Source organism: Ailuropoda melanoleuca, chromosome 10, assembly GCF_002007445.2.
Source record: "Ailuropoda melanoleuca isolate Jingjing chromosome 10, ASM200744v2, whole genome shotgun sequence".
In the NCBI taxonomy this organism is placed as follows: Eukaryota; Metazoa; Chordata; class Mammalia; order Carnivora; family Ursidae; genus Ailuropoda; species Ailuropoda melanoleuca.
In genome coordinates, this window is record NC_048227.1 from 23,791,375 (window position 1) to 23,813,793 (window position 22,419).

A 22,419-nucleotide genomic window follows, 5' to 3' on the forward strand; every position below is an offset into this window, starting at 1 on the left:
GTTGAAGCTCTAACCCCCAATGTGATGGTATTGGGGGTGGTAATTAGATTAGATGAGGTCACCAGGGTAGGATCCTCAGGATGGGATTAGTACCCTCATAAGAAGAAATCAGAGAGGGGTGCCTGGGTGGCCCAGTCGGTTAAGCATCTACCTTCGGCTCAGGTCATGATCTTAGAGTCCTAGGATCGAGTCCCATGTTGGGCTCCCTGCTCAGCAGGGAGTGTGCGTCTCCCTCTCCCCCTGATCATCCTCCTGCTCATGCTCTTGCACGCTCGCTCTCTCAAATAAATAAAATCTTAAAAAAAAAAAAAAGAAGAAGAAATCAGAGAGCTTGCTCTTTCTCTTTCTCTCTCTGCCGTGAGTGGACCCAGCAAGAAGGCAGCCCTCTGCGAGCCAGGAAGGGGGCTCTCACCAGACACTGACCGTGCCGACGCAGCACCTTCATCTTGAGCCTCCCAGCCTCCAGAACTGTAAGAAATAAATGTCTGTTGCTTCAGCCACCCAGTCTGTGGTGTTCTGTTACAGCAGCCCAAGCTAAGACGTTATTTCTACATGGCTTGGGTTTTGTTTACAATGAATATCTGCTATTTTACAATAAAAATATCAATGAAAGACTTTTTTTCATACAAAGATGGCCATTCCTTTCCCTACCCAAACCGACACGGTGCTCCTTGCAGTATGTCCTGAGGTGGCCAGATGCGGTTGTAAAATGACCTCTTATTTCATATGATGTTTGCTGCTGACAAGGGGCCCTCCTCTCACTCTTCCCGGAGGTAAGGACTGGATCAGGAGCTGCCCTGTAATTGTATCCTTGGTGCCACACCTTGGCTTGCCTTGTCCTTTCAGCTACATCAGTGTTTACTTTTTGCAAATGTGCTGACTTAACCCATCCGGCAGAAGATGGTGGTTTCCAGCCATGCCCAGTTCTGTCCGCATCCCCACTGTGTCGGAAAGGCGTGTGTTTATCCCACTTCTCATCTCCATCTGTTCCAGTTACTCTTATACATCAGGCAATCTAATAGTACACATAAAACCGACAGAGAAAGATTGCTCTTTCCATTTGCTCTTGAAAACCTCTCTCGTTGGTTTAGGAAATAGAACCTCTGGTACTTTCCAAAATAGGAAAGACACGGAGGGATCATTACATCCATATTGATACCGTTCATTTCTGCAGCTAGAGTTCATAGGACACTTCTTATGGGTCACCACCAGAAAACATTTTGATCCTTATGATAACCTGGTGAGTTAGACTGGGCAACTATTATTATTTGCAACTTGAAGAGAAAGAAATTGAGATTCCAAGGGTCGTGATTTGTCCTCGATCATCCAACTGGTAGGCTGCAAAGTAGATTCCAATTCATTGGTGGGTCTTAAACCTGGCTATATGTTAGTGTCACCTGGGGGGGGTGTCTTTTAAAAACAGCCCATCTCCTGTTCTCATTCTGGACAGTTGAACAAGAATCTCAGGGGAATGTGGCCTTGGGTATTAGAATTTAAGAATAAAATCTTTCCAAGGATGACCCTGATACACGGCGCGACTTGAAACCACTGCAATCAGTAGGTATAAATAAACTAGTCTTCTGTTAAACTCACACATGTTTATTAATCACCAGGATTGAGAACCCCTTCTTACTGGGGTGTTATAGTGGCATGCTGCTCGACAATAAAAAGGAAGAGGCTACTGATACACAGAGCCATGTGAAAGAATTTCAAATGCATCAGGTCCAGTGAAGGAAGCCAGATACAAACACTATGTATTTTAGGATTCCACTTATTTGACATTCTGGAAAAGGCAAAACCAGAGGAACAGAAATGGATCAGTGAGTGTCGGAGGCTGGTGGTTGGGGGCAGGGGTTAACTACAGAAGGACAGCCTGAGGGAATTTGGGGGGATGATATAAATGTTTCTATGCCTTTATTATGGGGGTAGTTATACTGTATGCATTTGTCAAAATTGAAAGACTATACACTACAGAGGGTAAATTTTACTGTGTGTAATGTATATCTTGATAAACTTGATTAAAACACATGCACACACTTGGGGCACCTGGATGGCTCAGTCAGTTAAGCATCCAACTCTTGATTCGGCTCCAGTCATGATCTCAGGGTTGTGAGATTGAGCCCCGAATCGGGCTCTGTGCTGGGCACAGAGCCTGCTTGGGATTCTTTCTCCCCTTCCCCCGCCCCTCCCCACCACTCTCTCTCTTTAAAAAAACAAAACCAACCAAAACACACACACACACACACACACACAAAATGAGATATTATTACACACCCACTAAAATGGCTAAAATTAAAAAGATTGAGTATACTAAGTACAGGTAAGGACATGGAGCAATGGGAACTCTCATACATTTCTAGTAGGAATGCAAAATGGCTTTGTTTTGCTTTGTTTTGTTTTTTATTTATTCATTTATTTATTTTTTTAAAGATTTTATGTATTTATTTGACAGAGATAGAAACAGCTAGCGAGAGAGGGAACACAAGCAGGGGGAGTGGGAGAGGAAGAAGCAGGCTCACAGCAGAGGAGCCCGATGTGGGGCTCGATCCCATAACGCTGGGATCACGCCCTGAGCCAAAGGCAGACGCCCAACTGCTGTGCCACCCAGGCGCCCCTTGTTTTGTTTTTTAAAGAGAGAGATGGGGCTCTGAGGACAGTCAGGTCTGAGCTTAAAACTCTGGCCCTACCACTTATCACTGTGTGATGTTGGCCAAGTCACTTAGGGTTTCTGAGCCTTGGTTGGTTCATCTCCACATGAGATAATAGTAGCACACACCTGCTTACTTTATAAGAGCAGCATGAAGCATAAAGGAGATAGTGCTTGTAAAATGCTTAGTTCGGTGCCTGGCACCTAGCAAGTAACCCAAAATACTAGATTTTGGTATTTTTCTTTCTTTTTTTTTTTTTAAGATGTATTTATTTATTTTGAGGGAGAGAGAGAGGAAGAGAGAGAGAGCGTGCACACAGGAGCACGGGAGGGGCAGAGGGGGAGGGAAAGAATCTCAAGCAGACTCCCCATTGAGCGGGAAGCCTGATGTGGGGCTCGATCCCAGGACCCTGAGATCATGACCTGAGCCCAAATCAAGACTTGGCCACGTAACCAACTCAGCCACCCAGGCGCCCCTAGATTTTGCTATTCTTAATATTATTATCATTCTTCCTGTTATCGCTGCCTCTGAGCTCGTCACGGGACAGATGAGCTCTGTTTGTAAAGTACCCAGCACTGTTCTTGGCAAGAAGATCCTCAATGCACGTTTGTCAGATGAAAGAGTGAAGAAATGGAGTCACACATCAGTGAAAGGCATAAGGCCTTTATTTGAGCGGAACTGGCAGAAGGGTTGACAGCAGCCATCCTTGGGAGCATTTCACCACAAATGCTAGCAGTCTAATATCAGAATCCTCGGCTTAAAACCAAGGCCTCTACAATGTTGAGAAGTTCAGGAGTTTTCTTCCATTCAATCACTGGGACTTGTAAAGGTGGCCTTGACCTCCCTAACAGTTTATAAACACTCTCCACGTGTTAGAAAATGCTCAAAACCAATTTCACTACATAGGATTCACAAATACCTCCAAGATAGCCCAAAGGAAAGGGATCTTTGGGATTCGATCTTCCGGTTGGGAAGGTAAGGTGAAACGGACTGAAACTATATCCATCGGCCAGCAAACACCAAGAAGATCCCACAAGAAGATAAATCTTTCCATGTGGACTTCCCACTAGAGGAACCTGGGGCAGAGATTGTTTATCAAATCACAAAGGTCGTGACCAGTCCCTCTGAGGCTGAGACATGGCTGTGCACTATCAAGAGGAAAACTGGGGGTAATTTGATGCAGTGCCCCATTTTTAGCATTCCTTTTGCACAATACAATGTCTGACTTTTGCCAGCGAAGTCTGCCCACCTGCCAGCAGATATCAGCACTCAGAAGAGAAATTCCGAATGAAGAAAATCTTTTCTGTCCAATACGCAGATGAACTAAAGATACCCAGTGAGACTTTGGCTGATGCTGTCCTTTCAAGCCTGTTTTGGGGATCGTAACTTCCCGTAATACACTTCATTTCTTCACATTATGAGGTTTGGTGCAGAGGCGGTTCACGAAGACCAACGCTAAAATGAATACACTTTACTCAAGTGTAATCTCTGGGGGATTAACGAGCACAGCTGTTGAGTTCAAGGATCCTGGGACAAAAGCACCTCCCCACAAAAGTCTGTGTTTAAGCGCCTGCATAAATCCCAGAGAAGGGCTTTGAAATGGAACAAAAACAGTTTGTTCTGTTTTCAAATGCCCTCATTAGAGAGATCATTTAAGGGATTCAGTTCTTCACTAAAATACTTATTATGTACCTAGCATGTGCCAGACAGTGTTCTAGGGGCTGGGGATACGGGATGAACAGGTCAACCAACCTCTATCCTTCTGGAGCTCGCATTCTGGTCAGGGCAACAGGCAATGGACAAACAAATGAATATCCAATACAATGTCAGGTAATTGGTAAGTGATAGGCAGAAAACAAAGCATAGTAAGAGGCTGGCGAATGATGAGTGGGTGCTGTTTTAGAAAGGGTAACCAGGAGAGACATTCAAGAAGAATCCTGAATGAAGCAAGAGAAGCTACCACGATTGAGAGTTGCCAAGTATAAAGAACAAACAGCAAGCGCAAAGCCCCTGAGACAGGCGCATGCTTGGTATCCCTGAGGAACTAGAAGGAGGCCACTAGCTGGCTTTTTAAAAAGATACCCTGGTGGTGCCTGGATAGCCCAGGCTAGAGCATGAAACTTTTGATCTCGGGGTTGCTTGAGTTCAAGCTCCATGTTGGGTATAAAGCTTAAAAAAAAAATGCCCCATGAAGTAAGATGGAACCAGTAATACTAGTCAAATAATAACAGTAACAACAACAACAGTTTACATTTATTGTGGATTTACTATGTGCCTGGCACTGTGCTGAGGCCAAAATGTGGACTAACCATCTGATTCCACCTTCATAGGTGGGAATCATAAATAATTCTGTGTTACAAGTAGGAAACTGTCGTTCAGAAGTTAAATAATCCACTCAAAGTCATCAATAACCCGACATACAGATTCAAACAGATCTGTCTGCTGGTAGAGTCCATATTATTAACAAGGAGCCATAGGACACGTTTTACACAGAATAAAAGAAGTCTTTCCACTCAGGCACAGCTTTCCAGAACAAGAAAGTTAGGGCTAATGATGAGACCTTCAAGTGATCTTTCAAAAACAACTTTTTTTTGGTCACGCCTAACAGCCCAGCCAGCTGCCTGAAGTGGACAAAAATTTCTCTTCCTCTAAGTACAGAGCCTCGACTTGGAATTTCTGCTTTCTGCAGAAAAAATATGGGAGGAACTACAAGACTTTGTCTTCTTTGAAGAGCATTTTCACAGTTGCTTGGTTTTTATCTTGGACTGTTTTTGTCACCCATTTCCTACCTAACTATATAGGTCATCTCTAAATAGAAAGGAATGGTTTTTCAGGGGGGAAAATCAAGTTAAATCAAATCAAACACAGTAGAACACCCAGCTCTTGCTTTTTTTTTTTTATTGTGGTAAAATACACTTAACATAAAATTTACCACCTTAACCATTTTTAAGCGTGCGGTACAGTGGTATTAAGTCCACTCACATGGTTGTGCAAACATCACCAGCATCCTTCCCCAGGACTCTTCCCATCTTGTAAAGCTGAAGCTGTAATCACTGAACACTGACTCCCCATTTACCCTCTCTCTAGCCCCTGGCAACAACCCTTATACTTTCTGTCTTTATGATTCTTACTATTCTAAGTCCTCATGTAAGTGGACTCATACAGTATTTGTCTTTTTGCGACTGGCTTATTTCATTTAGCCTTATCTACGTTGTAGCATATGACAGATTTCTTTCCTTTTTAAGGCTGAGTAATATTACATTGCACGTATATGTCACATTTTCCTTATCCATTTATGTGTCGATGAACACTTGAGGTGCTTCCATGATTTAAGTAGTGCCAATGCTATGAACACAGGTATACAAATATTTGAGACCCCACTTTCAATTCTTTTGGAACACACACCACTTTTCATTGAGAATCTTCAGAATGCTCTGAAGAGAGAAATGGCAATATTTCTCCCCTGCCTTTTAAATTGTTGGCTGATTCGATGGGTTTTCTCTAGTGAAGTCTAACACATGTGCTGTGAAAGGCTTTCTTTGTTCGTGAAATCAAACCGCTCTCCAAATGACTTGTGGTGTGTTATTTCTTGTTAATTAACACTGTAACAGGAGGGCTATAGGCAAAATAATCAAATTTCCTTGCAACCTACAATATTATTTGAGCATAAATACCTAGATCTTTTCTAACCACACACACACACACACACACAGCCTTAAAAAGGCTCAGGAATAATAGTCTAATGATGCCAAATTTGAACTAAAGAGGAAAAGGTTACAAAAAGTATCATGGTTGGATGTAGGTTTCCAAGTCTCTATTTAGATGATATTTTTATTCTTCTGTAAAATCAATATATTCTTTGCAGTTAATTTGAAAAATAGAAAAAAGTGGAGGGCAAAAACGTCACTCCTTATCCTACCTCTGAACAACTACAATATTTTTTATATATTTGTTTCTAGTGGACTATCTACATATCCGTATTTTTAACATAATTATAAATAATCTACATATAAGACATTTTATTCTTTCTTCACCTAATGTACCATGGCAATCTTCGTCTTGTTACTATGTTCTGTTTATTATTTTTAGTATTGACATAATAATATTCCATTCAGTAAATGCCCTGTCTTTATTTTATAATTGCTACATTATTGAATATTAATTGTTTTACATTTTACTTAATCTCAAACTTGCTGCACGCTTTCAGGAAGGAAACTCTGATTCTGGTAGTGCATCTAGATTATATCACAGAGACAATCTTCACTTATCTGGCCTCTAGCTATCAGAATAGACCAGGAGATACCAAGCCCAGTGGGATTAAAAGAAAGATAAAACAAGTGGCCACTAGGTCGCCCCCTCCCAGGCTTCTTCTAGCCTCAGAGTTCTGCTGTATTGACAGCAAATGGTACTCCCTAGACAGAGTTGTGCAGTGGACAACCCACACAACTGGACACACTGTTTTACCCATTTATACCATCCTGCACAGTGTTCATGCAACTCCAACATCCCTAGACATACTTCATGGTCCCAATCTCTTACTTCTTCCTCTCTTCACTCTCCCATCAAGACCTACACCAGGGTACATTTGTCTATATTTCTGGTGCATGTAAATAAGTCTAGAAGCTAGTCTCCAGCCTCTCTAGGGGGTAATATAGCAATTATTGGCAAAACTTGGAAAAAAGGTGCTTACTTTTCGAGCCATCAATTCCACTTCTAGCAATTAACCTTATAAAAGAAAATCAGATAAGTGTGCAAGGACATATGAACAAGGATACTTTTCATAATGTATTTTCTATAGGAGTGAAAATTAGAATGTCCAACTCTGGTTAAATAAATTATGCATCATAGAGCCGTTACAATTTGTAAGACAGATCTTGATGTACTGACAAAGAAGGAGATTCTCAATATATCACTAAGGGGAAAAAGCAGGCACAAAACAGTGTTTATCATTACAATTTTGCTATGTAAACAGGAAAAATTCTAGAAGGATAAATACATTAAATTAAAAAAAAACTTCTATGTATTATCCTTTTTTACACAATGGAAATGTATTACTTAAACAATAAAAATAATAGGTATGTTTTAGAAAAATTTGCTCCTTGGGGTAGGCTTCCCCTTTCCAGCTATAGGCAAGTCCATATAGGCCACAGTCTTTCCTTGGGACAATGTGGAATGGTTTCTCTACACGAGTTGACCCAGATTTTTATTTTGTGCCAATATCCTTCTTCATGTGCAAGTAATCAAGAGTCTAGAACTTTTTGTCTTGAAAATGACCATTGTCAGGACTCTAGATTGTGACAGAAACCCATCTGGAAGAGACTTACTGGCACTGCTGAATCCAGGTGCTCCATGGCCTTCAAGGCTCAGCGCCCCCTAGCCCCCAGCCCTCTTGCCTCTGCAGTCACTTTTCCGTCAGGTTTTTTACTCAGTGGCAAGATGTGTGCGGATAGCCTGGCCTCCCGGCAACCCCCATGCCGAGCAAGCTGCTCTGTCTCAACAACTCCGGTGAGACTCCCAGGATGGTTTCACTGGGTGTGACTGGCCTGATTTAGGTCCCTTGCCCGTCATGAACTAAACCCGGTAGCCAGAGGGATGCAATATTCAAGTGTCTAAGCCAGCACAGACCCACCTCTACAACCAGGGGGAGGGGGGCTGTCCAACTCTAAACCTGTACTCTTTGTTTATAGCAAGCTGTTTCTCCTCAGGGCCACGTCAACCACCCCAGCTCAGTGCACAATAGACAAAGGTATAAATGCAGATTCTCATTGTTCTCTGCAGGTGGAAATCGAGATTGCCAGTATTTTACTTTCTTTCTTTCTTTCTTTTTTTTTTTTTGCAAAGCCACAAAGGGGCTGCTGAATGAAAACAGTCATGATTGATGGGCTTTGTGATTGTCACCTGTCACAGTGCCTGGAGGGGGCATTGATCCTGGGAGGAGGGAAGACTGTATGCCATGCTGGAGTCTAGGCTGAGTTAGAATAAAATAAAACAAATGGGCAGAAGGCATAAAACACCCGAAGCTTATTTAGACAGAATCAATATTCAGTGGATTTATCTGGTCTCTGCCTCCTAAATCAAGAAATTTCAATCCTTATGGCCCATGGGAACCTCATTTGAACTTCACAGGAGAGCAGAGTTTTCTCTATTCATGGTCACCTGTAACATCCAGCATTTCAGCAGCAGAAGAGCACCACCGATGTGGTAATGCAGCTTATCACCAATCACACTTAAGAAAGGAAAGTGTTCAGAAGACCAGCTTCATTCACAATATCCAAACAGCTTTAAAAAAAAAAAAAAAGTTCAGTTTTGCATGTTGAAACAATCTGGCTTTCTAACTGTTAACCTAGTATTTTGGAAAGAAGGAACGAGAGCATGTCTACTTTTACAGATGTGTTTAACATCTAGTAATAACTACCAGGAACCTATTTATAAGGCTAATTATAAAGTCACAGCTACCAAGAATGGTTCACCACACGTAGCTTTTCATACCATGTGACATTTCTTTTAATGTGGTCGGTTAAAATATATTTTTATGAGATGTCCAGCTAGTTTTATGTTAACAAGTGAGGATGTCAGCTTTCTGGATTTTAAAACTTCCTGTCAAGAATATTATTATTATTCAGTCTTCTTCCTCCTTTTTAGGAAGGAAGTTCTGACACATGCGACAATTATGTGAAGTAATAAGCCAGTCACAAAAGGACAAATACTGTATGATTCTGCTTGTATGAGGTATCTAGGTAGTCAAACCATAGAGACAGAAAATAAAAGGGTGGCTGCCAGGGGCTGTGGGAAGGAAGGCATAGGGAGGAGTTGTTTGGTGGGGACAGAGTTTCAGTTTAGAAAGATGAAAAGAAAGTTCTAGAAATCGATGGTGATGATGGCTGCACAACAGTTTGAATGTGCTTAATGCACTGAACTAAACAACTAAAAAACGGTTTAAATGGTAAATTTCATGGTATGCATAGTTTACCATACAAAACAATTTTGTGGGGGGCTATATTTTTCCCTCACGGTGTTTAAGAAAGTTCAAGTAAAGGTTTTCATTAATTGCAAACCCTTCATGGTAAGTGCAATAAAACTACATGGGAGTGTGTAAGGAGAGGGAGTTTGTGCTAGTGCTGCCTGTGAGAGAACACTTCGTGAATTCCTGAAAATCCCCTTTTCTGGTCTTAGGATGTTCGTTGTTAAAAAATCAGGTCAAAAATCAAGACCTGTGTCAGAAGAACACATGGTTAAAATGTATGAAATGGCTTGCTTTGTATTTTTTCCCATTATTATTCATTTGTTTGTTTGCTTACACAGAATTTACATAACATAAAAAGCACCCTTTTTAAAGTTTACAATTCAATGGTTTTTGTTCACAGTTGTACCACCATCTCCATCACCTAATTCCAGAACATTTCCATCACCCAAAACAATGCCGTTGTTAGCAGTCACTCCTCGTTCCTCTCTTCTTCCAGTCCCTGACTACCACTAATCTGGTTTCCGTCTAGGGATTTACCTATTCTGGACATTTATTTAAATGGAAAATGTGGCCTTTTATGTCTGGTTCCTTCTACTTAGCATAATGTGTTCAAGGTTCATCCATTTCATAGCATGTATCGGTACTTCATTCTTCATTCCTTTCTATGGCTGAGTAACGTCCCATCATCTGGATGTACCACTTTTTACATATCCATTCATCAGTTGGTGGACGTTTTGATTGTTTCCCACATTCTGGCTGTTGTGAGTAATGCTTCCACGAACATTCATGTACAAGTGTTTGCATGGACAGATGCTTTCAATTACCTTAAATATATACCTAGGAATAGGATTGCTGAGTCATGGAGCGGTGACTCAATGTTTAGATTTTTGACAAACTGCCAAACTGCTTTCCAAAGTGGCTGCACCATTTCCCATTCTCACCAGCAGTGTGTGAGCCCTTCCAAGATCTCTACATTCTCTCCAACACTGTTACTGTCTTTTGGATTCGAGCCATGCTGGTGGGTGTGAAGTGGCGTCTCACTGTGGTTTTGTTTTGCATTTCCTACATCTTTTCATGTGCCTCTTGGCCATTTGCATAAATTCTTTGAAGAAGTGTCTATTCGAATCCCTTGGCAGTTTTGTAATTGGGTTATTTGTCGAGTTGTGAGAATTCTTTATATATTCGGGATATTAGACCCTTATCTGATATATGATTTGCAAATATTTTCTTCCATTCTGTGGATTGTCTTTTTGTTGACTTGATGGTATTCTTAAGAACCAAAAGTTTGGGTGTTTTTGTTGTTGTTGTTTAGATTTTATTTATTTGAGAGAGAGAGAGAGTGCAGGCGAGCACAAGCGGGCGGCTGCGGTGCGCAGGGCCCGAGGGAGAGGAAGCAGCAGACTCCCTGCTGAGGAGGGAGCCAGATGTGAGGTTTCATCCCAGGACCCTGAGATCATGATCTGAGCCGAAAGCAGAGGCTTAAGCGACTGAGCCACCCAGACACCCCAAGAGCCAAACTTTTTAATTTTGATGAAGTCCGATGTATTTTTCTTCTCTTGTTGCTTATGCTTTTTGTTGTGGAAACTGTGGTTTAATCCAAAGTCATGAAAATTTGCACCTATGTCTTCTTTTCAGACTTCTATAGTTATAGCATTTTCATTTAGGTCTTTGATTAATTTTGGATTAATTTTCGTATATTGTGTGAGGTAGGGATCTAACTTTATTCTTCTGCAGGTGGACATTCAGGTGTTGCAGCACTATGTGTTGAAAAGACTATTCTTTCCCCATCCAATGGTCTTGGCACTCTTGTTAAGAATCAATTGACCATAAATGTAAGGGTTTATTTCTGGACTCTCAATTCTATTCCATTGATCTATGCCTGTCCTTATGCCACTGGCACTTGATTACTATACCTTTATAGTAAGTTTTGCAATAGAGAAGTATGAGTCGTCCAATTTTGTTCTTTTTCAAGGCTGTTTTGGCTATTTGGGGTCCGTTACATTTTCATATGAATTTTAGGATCCGCTTGTCAATACCTTTTCTTTTTAAAAGATTTCATTTATTTGAGAGAGAGAGAGAGAGAGAGAGAGAGAACGAGCAGGGGCAGAGGGAGGGGGAGAGCAGACTCCCTGCTGAGCAGGGAGCCCAAAGCCTGGCTCGATCCCAGGACCCCGAGATCACGACTGAGCTGAAATCAAGAGTTGGCCACTTAACTGACTGAGTCACCCAGGTGCTCCTATACAGCATGTGTTTTAATAAAAAATGGTATTATATATACATATATATGTATATATATACATATGCTATTTCTTCACCAGATACCATCTTGTTCCCAACTGATATTCTAGTGTCCCATCTTTCTTTTAAGGCTGAGATCAAGTCACTCCTTTTTTGTGGAAGCTTCTGAGGTCATCCCACATATCAGACATCTTTCCTTCTAGCAACAACTTAGGATTTTCCCCCCTCTCTACTTGGCAACCTTTTTATATATATATATAAAAATTTGGACATTTGGATTTGAACAACCCTCACTCTCACACAGTATACACTTAGCCCTATACAGATCTTTTGTACCATAAGGAACATTTCTAGCTATTGCGTGATGACAGTATTATAACCAGTTAAATTTTGAGCCATTTTGACATCTTTTTATATGGCAGTGTTTGTTGGTGCGATGAGCTGAATCAGCTGTCTTACAGACTACAGACTCCCTCTGTCCCCCCGCCCCAACTTACAATGATTACACTTTATACAATGGTTTGAAAGTCATATGCCTTAAGTAGAAACTGTACTTTAAATTTTGAATTTTGATCATTTCCTGGGTGAGCGATATGCCGTCCGATACTCTCTCACGATCCGGGGCAGTGGCAGTGAGCTGTGGCGCCCAGTCAACTAGCTGATCACCAGGGTCAAAACACTGATGACCATTCTGTACCCATACAACTATTCTATTTTTCACTTTCGGTGCAGTATTCAATAAGTTCCATGAGCTATTCAACACTTTATTATAAAATAGACTTTATAGGGGATGATTCTGCCCAACGCAAAACATAAATGTTTTGAGCATGTTTATAGCCTAAGCTAAACTATGATGTCCAGTGGGTTAGGTGTATTAAACGCATTTTCAACTCACAATATTTCCACTTACAATGGGTCTATAAGGATGTAAGCCCATGATAAGTAGAGAAAGATGTGTCTCTGTTTTTCATGCTGTGCCTATAACACAGGCCCCTGTGTGTGAAAGTCTTATTGCATGGGAGAATCCGGGACAGAACATCCTCTTTTCCTGTTAACATACTGGTTATATTCCAGGCTTCTGAGTATGATTTGGTTTGAAGAAAGGGCTTTGCTGTTTCCAAGAAAGGAAATTTTGAAAATCACTATTTTATCGCATTTTGCTCTTAACGGTTTCATTACAAGGATCAGAAAATGGGAAAATAAAATGGCTAATTCTAGTGTAATAAGTGTAAGTCTTACAAATGAAATACGCTGACGACAAAGGCAGAGCTTAGAAAGCACGTGGAAGCCAGAAATTTTTCACCAAATGTTGGGCATCCCTGAACTAAAACTAACTTGCTGATACTCGATTATGAAGGAAAAAGACCATGTGTATAAAATATGTATGAAATGCTGAAAACCTATGACATCAAAAGTTATATCCAAATCGTGGCGTATAATAGAGGATTTTATAACTGGTTTTTAACTCCTTGGGAACAAACTACTCCTTATAATGTGCAAGTCTATTATTTAACCTCCACGCCCGACTTCGACCCAGGTGTTCAGGAATGTGCCATGTACAAAAGGAGGGGAATGACTGGACGATATTGCCTGAGACAGTAGTAAGTTCCTTGTAATAAAGGACAGTCCCACTTAATGGTCATTTAACAAATATTTTGCTTGTTGATTTATTAATTGTACCTCGTTAGAAGAAATCTAACTTCTTCATGGAGAATTGTTTGCTGATGTATTCCCCTCAGCCTACTTCTCCTGTGGTAACTCTGAGGAGTGCGTCAACATGCATCTTTGGCCTCTGCGTAAATCCACTGAGACCTTTCCTGTGGTGATTTACCACCCCTGAAATCCAATCTAAACTCATTCCACTGATGTTTAACACTCCAACTTGGGTGGAGACATGCTTCTACTTAGAATGGGAGCTTCATGTTTACCTGGAAGCTTCTCAATGTTGATACTCTGCCAACAAATTGAAGAGGATGTACACTTTTTAGCATGAGATACACATGCCACTCTCATATGTATTTGGTAAGAATTTTTCAAAGTACATCCTTCCTGAAGGGCCACATGATAATACGGATCAGGAACTTTAGAAAGGAACTCGCCTTTTGACCTAGAAATTCCGGTTCTAGAATTTGTCCTACATGAACAACCAGAAAATGTGCAAAGATGCCGGCACAAAGATATCTATTACAGCATTTATTATAATAATGATAAACTGGGACTAACCAATGGCTAGAAAAGACAGGTTTCAAAAGAAAAGGTTCCTTCTAACATATGATACGTGTTTATATGTTATTCTGTCTTTTAAGATTTTTTAAGCTTTATTTTATTTTTTTCATTTTCATTCCCATGTAGTTCAATATAAGTTTTAGGTGTACAATATAGCCATTTGATGGTTCCACATATGACTCAGTGCTCACCAAAGTAAGTGTACTCTTATCCCTTTCAACTGTTTTGCCCATCCCCTACCCTATCCATTAAGATTTTTAAGGTTTGGAAATTTTTATACCAAAATGCCAACAACGATTATTTTGGGGTAATAATTTCAGTGACTCAAAAATTTTTATTTGCTCTGAGTAATTTTCTTTTTTTTTTTTTTTCCTAAAATGAACATGGTATTGCTCTTTGCATGGATATGATATTATTTTTTGGGTAATACAGGCCAGTCAACCCAACATTAAAAGGAGGGTATTTTTAATAACCACTGCAACATAAGTTTTGGTAAAAATTCTAAATCACTCTTTGAGATGTATTTTACAGAGAATCCTATTTCTGAGCTTTGGATGTTAGCTTAAGTACCCTCTATTTCAAATTCATCTAACAGTTTTCCCATGGGCCCTCCACATCACAAAAATTCCCCATCAGGCAAAATGCCATAATTGCACGTGACTCTTACCAGATAGGCTCTCCAGAAGGATTGAATGCACAGTGCTGCCTCTTCTTCTGTCAGCAGGAGGGAAAGTGGGATCGGCGGCCGGGGGCTGAAAAGCAATAAAATGGTCTTATGCCCATGAGAATCCATCCTTCAGCCTCGTCAAGCCCTTTGACAAGATAATGGCCTCTCTGATTAACTGCCTCGTCCATTTCCATTCTTAGAAAGCAACAATGCCATTTTTGATAGAAAAGTTAGGACTGAGTTAGTATGTTTTATTTTAAAAATCCTAGATGGATTCATTTTGTTTTGTTTTTAACCAGCATAATCTTAAATCACTGTTAGCCTGTTCTGCTTCAAAGGGCTCACTCAGGCTGCTAAAGCTGCATGCGAGTCCTAAAGGTGGGACATCCATAAGATTCTGTAGACATAAAAGACAAAGCAGGGGGGACTTTTAAATACTGCATTATGACAGAGACATAATAAAGGATTCTTTTTCTACCTTTCTACTGAAGGGAAATTAAGTAGTTCATCTCTTTCCTGAAGGCAAAAATATTGGAATTTATCTCTGATAAATTGTGTGCGCATTCCTGTTTAATGTGGCTTGAATTCAGGCACATTTAAGTTAAGTTCTGCTACTACATCTTAATAGACAATAAAATATCTCAAGTGCTGGGTCAGTTGACATTGTTTGCTCTTGTGGGAATTTTCAGATTGTGATGGGATGTTTGATCATAGATACCACATTTAAAAATCATTGGGGAAATGCTCTTTTTTCCCCCCTAAAGTTGCATAGAAACACTAACTCCTGACAAGATCTTATAAGTATGATTTAATTTTGGTTCCTCACGTTTCTCTAAAGCACAGCTACCTCTGAAAAGCCAAGTTAAGCCTTTTTAAATATAATACAAAGAAATAAACCTCAGAAAGGATGTGGGGCACGTGGAGGCTGCTCCCAGGGCAGGATCCCCAGAAAGGCAAAGTGAGGGGTTCCTAAGTTCCCTGGCCTCAGAGTTCTCCCTAACAACAGCCATCATTTTGAGTTTATAGTAACTCCCATCGTACAGAGAAGTTGACTAACCTACCCAAGGTCACACAGCTTGTAGGTGGCCTGGTTGGGATCTGAGCCCAGCCCCATCAGATCCCAAGGCTTAGGCTTCCCTCTCAATGCTCTGCTGACACCAGACATTTCACTGGGCAAACACTCGCAGATGCCGAGCATGGCACAGACTGCAAAGCTAAGTGGCAACATTACATGATTCTCCAGGATGTGTGGTTTTATTTCTCTCTAAACTCTGATTTTAAAACAACAACAACAACAACCCACCCTTGATACAGCACATTTGTTTGAATGAATGAATGTGCTTTCGAATTATTCCAGAATCAAAGAAATCAAAGCCCAGAAGAATCTTGGGGTTACTGAGGTCATTTCAAGGGAGTGTGGTGTAGTTCCCAGGTTCTGGGTCTTGGGCTGGGCAGGTCCCTTCGAAGAGACCAAGTAAAGATGATTCTTCTATTTCTTTGGAGAGATAATTACACCCTCAAAATGACAGCATTGTTAGAAACCTTTCCCTAATGTTCTGTTTCCATTTTTATTTGCATGATGTGGTGGCTTTTTAAAAATTTTGTTTGGTTCTCTTTTTGTTTTCACTTCTTCTTGCGTAATACCTGGCTCACTGGGCTGCAGTGGAGCATTCACATTTTGCCAGAGGCCTGCTTTCCACACTAAATGTCTGTACTCATCCATTGTCCTTATTCTTGGAATCTCAGTTGTGTGACACCAACGAATCACATCTCTGAAGTAATTCTCCTTCACTAGTTAAAAATCAATGGCTTCTGGAGAGAACTTCGTGTTTCTAAGGAGACCTTGGTGTGCTGGCAATGGATTTACAAGACTAACATTATCGTACATTAATACTAGCTGATATTTACTAAGAGCTTTCTGGACTCCCCTCCTATAAGCATTGCTTGCTCCTTGTGTTCCAGCCATGCTGGCCCTTTTCAGTTCTTCAAAAGTGCCCTCCCACCCCAGGGCCTTTGCAGAGGGGCTTTCCTCTGCCTCCAATATCCCCCTTCCCCAGCCAGGGGCACTATGTACAGCTGTGCAGTTTGGTGCTCAAAGACACTCAGCCGGTGGGCCAGAGGGCACTGAAACCCAGCCCATGCTCTTCCAGCTAAGCCATGCTCAGGGTGTGGGGCCCATCTGCCCTCCGGTAGGGGCTCAAAACCTTAAGGTGAGGTGAGGGGGCTGACACTTCTTCCTCCCGGTTCACTCTTCCTCTTTTTTCCGATTATGGAAAGGCGTTCTTTGATTAGGTTAGGACCCAGTGGAGCTCTGTGTAATTTTCCTTCCTAGTCCTTGGCCCAATTTGGAGATGTAACTCTGTGTGGTTATCTAATGAATAGCCCAATCCTCAACCGGACTGAAGGCTCCTCGAGGGCAGAGACTGGCCTGTGTTTGTTCCTCTTGGTAGTCCCAACGCTTAGGAATTATTCCAGAATCAAAGACATCAAAGCCAGCGAGGACCTTAGAGGTAGGGACACCATTTCTAGTGGGTACGTGGTAAATGTTTGTGGAACGAGCCTCTCTGCCTGGCACAGTGTTCTAAGCACTTTCCATACATTATTTCATTAAATCCTCACAATTTGAGTAACGAGTGATTGTTATCCTTCTTTTAGAATGAAGAAACTGAGGCACAGAGGTGTGAAGTGACTCATTCAAGGTCACTGACCATATCCTGCTGAGAATCTCTTGGCCCAGGAAGCACAGAGAATGGCCTAAGGAGAAGAGAAGGCAGCTCACAAGGTCATTGATGTGGAATTCAGGGTCTCGCAGCTGTGCGTGTTTAATAGAAGAAAACACAGTCATTTGCTTAGAAGAAAAAACTGGGGGGGGGGAGCTGTAATCATAGAAAATGCCCTCTTCGTTAATTCTTACAGTAATAACTTGGCAGGTATTCATTTGTCTGACGTTCCACAGGGAAATCTGATGTCAGGACAGCAGAACAAAGTGGAGTTTGTCACTTGTATCTGAGGGGAGATTTGATGGCGCCTTTCTGTTCTGCTGCAATTTTCCTGCCTTAAGTATATTTTTTTCTACTGATGTCATGAAATCCTCAAAGTAACAGTATTCCTGTTTTGGAATAGCAGTAGGAAAGGAGAACTGCAAATCTTGGGACAACAGGCTGGGCCAGCCCAACAAAGGCCTTTAACCAGTAATGAAACCCAGAATGGCTTTGCATCACAATGAATCTCCAAAAAGCAAAATGAGATTTCTAATAGGCCTTTAAGCAGTAATATGACGCCACCTTTAGTGACATCCCTGTTTTCATGGCTAAATAATGGGGCACTGTCTTGTTCCCAAACCAAGAGTAAGTGTGAGAGAGCCAGTGTAAATCAGGCCAAATGAAAAGGACTTAATCTTCCAAGAGTAGTCCCTGGGAATTATCAATCATTTCAGCAGGCCAGCTTGAAGGGATAGAAGCCACGTCAGGTCCTTTTCTCTTTTTTGGAATCAGTGCAACTGGCTTCAGGTCAAATAAAAATAGAGATGGAGTAGAGGTGACCACTCATCATTCATTGGGGAACTCAGGAGGGGGACAAGGTGCCATGTCAATCAAAGTAGAAGGTAGCAGCAGAGGCTCCTCCCTCAAGGGAGTCCCCAGAGCAGACGGGTTTGCATGTTTTAACAGGCAAAACAGTACCACTGAGTGTGTTTCCAAGATCTGTCTTACTGGTAATGTTCATTTGTCACGTCCTTATCCTTTATCCGGTTTTTTTTTTTAAAGATTTATTTATTTATTTTTAGAGAGCGAGAGCATGAGTGGGAGTGGAAGAGGGAGAGAGAGAATCTCAAGCGGGCTCTGACTCAGGGGTTCATCTCACAAACCTGAGATCACGACCTGAGCGGAAGTCAAGAGTCCGACACTCAACCAACTGCGCCACCCACGTGCCCCACTTTTCTTTTTTTCTTAAATGTGAATCAAATATATTTGAATCATAAGAATTGATGTTATAATTCTGAGAATTTATTTTTCTGATTCTGTGTGTATGCATAAACACACAATTGCTTCCTCCTTTTTGGGTGCAAAGTAAAAGATCTGCAGGACCTAAAGAAGCGGCAGCATGCTTTCAAAATACACAAGGAAATCTGAGAAATTAGTCTTTATGAATTTCTGCATCCAGTTCTAAAACAAGAGGGACCATCCCCAAATGGCACTTAAACAGAATAAAGCAGAAAGGAGAAAAGCTCGCTTTATATTGAAAACTGAATCTTGGAATTCAAATTCTAACCGCTTTTCATTAGGTAAGAGATTAAGTTGTTTTCTTGGAACATGAGAGCAAAATCCTGATGCAAAGCCATTTACAAAATGACACAGGCCTTAAATCAACCATCATTTATAAAGCCTTTCAAGGGCCTAGTATTTGATAACATCTACCCACCATAAACAGCAAAAGAGATTATCCAGTCCCTGCCCTCGGCCTTAAATGGTTTCCCAAACATTCTGGTAGAGGCATCAGTCTTGAGTAATAACCTTCAGATATTTGGAAGAAGTATAATAGAGATTATCTGGAATGGGGTGTCCAGATATACGGTGACCAGCCATTAGGAGAGAGTCTCATAGGACTCTTTTCTATGATGTGAGGAACAGATCTGAAAACCAGTAAGGAAGAGCCAGCTACATTACTCTCCAGCAGCCTTAAAGTGTGTTTAGAAACCATGGTTACTAGGATGTGATCTGGCTTTCGCCCCCTCACTAACTCTACCCTGGGAGACCAACAAGCAGTTGTTACGTCAGCATCAGCTGAATCACCCTCCTAAGTTAAACACAGAATTGACTCCCATTTTACCAGCCCCATCATCGGAATTGGCATATAGGTCTAGTCATCAGAGCTCACCTAATGATTTGAGAAGGCCACGTGCCCACCCTGCAGATAGAACCATCTTGAAAATCAAGGTTGTGATACTTGATGCGTTTTGATAAACATGCCCAGAGTGCTGTGGTATTGAGTCTCTTTTTAATGGATTACATGTTTTCTCCAATGTGACTAAAGGAAAACCTGAAGGAGACCTGCCTCCTTCCCAATCTCCCTCCTCCTGCTCCGGAACCTGAACCTGGGCAGGGGTGGGTGTATGGGAAGGGCAAACCACCTCCCTCTTCACAGCTTCCAAATCTCTTGAAGGAGATCTTAACTGGCTTTGTGTCGTGGATCCCTTTTTACACTGGCAGTTTGGATTTCTTCTCTAAATAATATTTAATAAAATATGAAAGTAAATATTTCAAAGCAAACCAATTATATTGCAATACAGTTTTCAAAGTATTTTTAAAAAACCCAGTTGGCGATATAATAATATATGTGCTTCCAGAATATGCAGTAAGTAAGAAGAGCTAATGGCAGGTCAATTAGCTACTGTTATTTGGAAGAAGTGACAAGAGTAAATGATATTTCAGGATCACTGCAACAACTAGATTGGGATGTGAAAAAATCTGATTGCTATTAGTGATGAAGACACCGGTACTGTGGACACTCCTGAGGTTTGTTGCCCACGTTCATGATTAAAAGTGAGGCTAAATCTCAGTTAGAGGCTAATGAAAATAGAGAGGCAGTTTGTCCACCTTCAAAGTTCAGGGACCCCTGAATCATTGACAATTGTGGCTGGAGCTAGGGAAAGAGGAGGAAGATGAGGTTTACATCTAGGATGAGATTGAGGACTAAGGATTTAAAACTAAATGGGATGAATCCAGTGAAATAAGACCGTCTAAAAACAGAGAGTGACAAGGAACTTATGGAATTTGTCCAAAAAGTTATTTAAAGGGCTGCCTCCCAGATGGAAGGGAGATCCACTGTGCTATGATAGGGCAGTTACTGGGGAAAAGATAAAAAGGAAGTTTCATATTTTTTAAAAAAAGATCTACTTATTTATTTGAGAGAGAGTGCCCGAGCATGCACACCATGGAGGCAGGAGGTGGGGGCAAGGGGAGAGAATCTTCCAACATCAAAATATCCCAAATCCAACCTTTTTTTGCCTCCCACATTCCAAGCTGCCATCATCTGCCTGCCTGCCCTAGGCTCTCCCACTGGCCACTTGTACTGTTGGAGCTGACTTCAGTCAACTCCCCTGCCAGCTGCCAGAGTGATCTTTTTTCATAAAAAGATTTATTTATTTCAGAGAAAGACAATGTGTGTGTGTGTTTGTGTGTGCGCATGTGTGTGTATGTGAGCAGGGGGAGGGGCAGAGGGAGAGGGAGAGAATCTCAACCAGGGTCCCTGCTGAGTGTGGAGTCTGATGTGCAGCTCGATCCCAGGACCCTGAGATCATGATCTGAGACAAAATCAAGAGTTGGACACTCAACCAACTGAGCCACCCAGGCGCCCCCAGACTGATCTTCTTAAAAGATAAATCAGATTCCCTCGATCTTCTGCTCAAAACCCTCCAATAGTTCTCTGTCATGCTCAGAGGGAAAAAAAAGTACCTTTACCATGGTACTTTTCCCATGGTACCCAAAGGCCCACGCAAGTTCGGTACAACCTAGCCTGCCTGTCTGGCTTTATTTCCAACCACTCTCTCGGCCTCCCTCATCTCCTCTTGTCTCACTAGCCAAGTTTGTTCCCATCTCAGGGCCTTCAGAGTAGATGTTCTCCTCACCTGGAACACCTTCTGATCTTTCTTATAGGCTTATAGGCTATAGGCTTATAGACTTCTGTGCAAATATTACCTCCTTAGAGAAGTGTACCTTCCCTGGCTTCTCTAAACAGCAGCAGCCCTCATCCCAGCCCTGGGATGCTCTATCTCTTGTCAAATAAATAAATAAAATCTTAAAAAAAAAAAAAGCATCTGATTCTTGATTTTGGCTCAGGTCATGATCTCAGGGTCATGAGAGCCCATGTCGGTCGGGCTCTGTGCTGGATGTGGAGCCTGCTTGAGATTCTCTCTCTCCCTCTCCATCTGCCCCTCCCCATTCACACACACACTGTCTTAAAAAAAAAAAAGATTAAATAAAGATGTTTTCTTTTTTTTTTAAGATTATTTATTTATTTATTTGACAGAGAGAGACAGCCAGCGAGAGAGGGGACACAAGCAGGGGGAGTGGGAGAGGGAGAAGCAGGCTCCCAGCGGAGGAGCCTGATGTGGGGCTCGATCCCAGAATGCTGGGATCACGCCCTGAGCTGAAGGCAGACAATTAACGACTGAGCCACCCAGGCGCCCCAAAAGATGTTTTCTTTTGACAGTGCATGACAGCACATTTTCTGCTGTGCCATTTAATTATGATCTTTAGCAAAACACACATGCTATTTCCTGTGCCGTTTAGAAGGCACGAGCGTTTTCCTTTCGACTGTTAACTTTCACACAAACACACCATCATATGGCTGGTGCTTGTCCTCAAATGGCATGGTGACACTTTTGTTTTCACCTTAGCTTTTGGTCATAAGATACCTTTCACCGACATGAAAGTATCATGGATTTTTTCCTTTTTCTTTTTCTTTTTCTTTTTTTTTTTTGTCCAAGGGTAGAACTTAGCTGAAAAGACATTTCACCCAAAGCAAGCTTTTCTTTTCAAAAATACAATCTTTGTCTCATTGAAGGTCTCGGCTTTAATGACGTCTTTCATGAGCCTTCTCCCCTGGGGCATGGGACCAGATAGGCAGCAGGGCACTTTTGTTCCTTGTGCTTATTTAGTGATTTATTTTTGCAAATG

The 22,419-nt window shown here is 41.5% G+C and overlaps 1 protein-coding gene across 7 annotated transcripts in view; it reads right to left on the reverse strand.

The window, feature by feature from the left end:
* The window catches only part of IQCK (IQ motif containing K), a 120,883-nt gene that overhangs the window by 48,838 nt on the left and 49,626 nt on the right, over positions 1-22,419 (reverse strand). For 6 of the 7 annotated variants that reach the window (XR_002144397.2, XR_002144396.2, XM_034670312.1 and 3 more), the window contains one exon: positions 14,744-14,828. Coding sequence is in view for 5 of the 7 variants with exons in the window: in XM_034670312.1 (XP_034526203.1) it covers positions 14,744-14,828 (85 nt within the window). In the remaining 2 variants the exon portion in view is untranslated. Of the gene's footprint in view, positions 1-5,535; positions 8,928-14,743; positions 14,829-22,419 lie in introns of those variants that run through there. The other variant, XM_034670313.1, reaches the window with a different exon arrangement.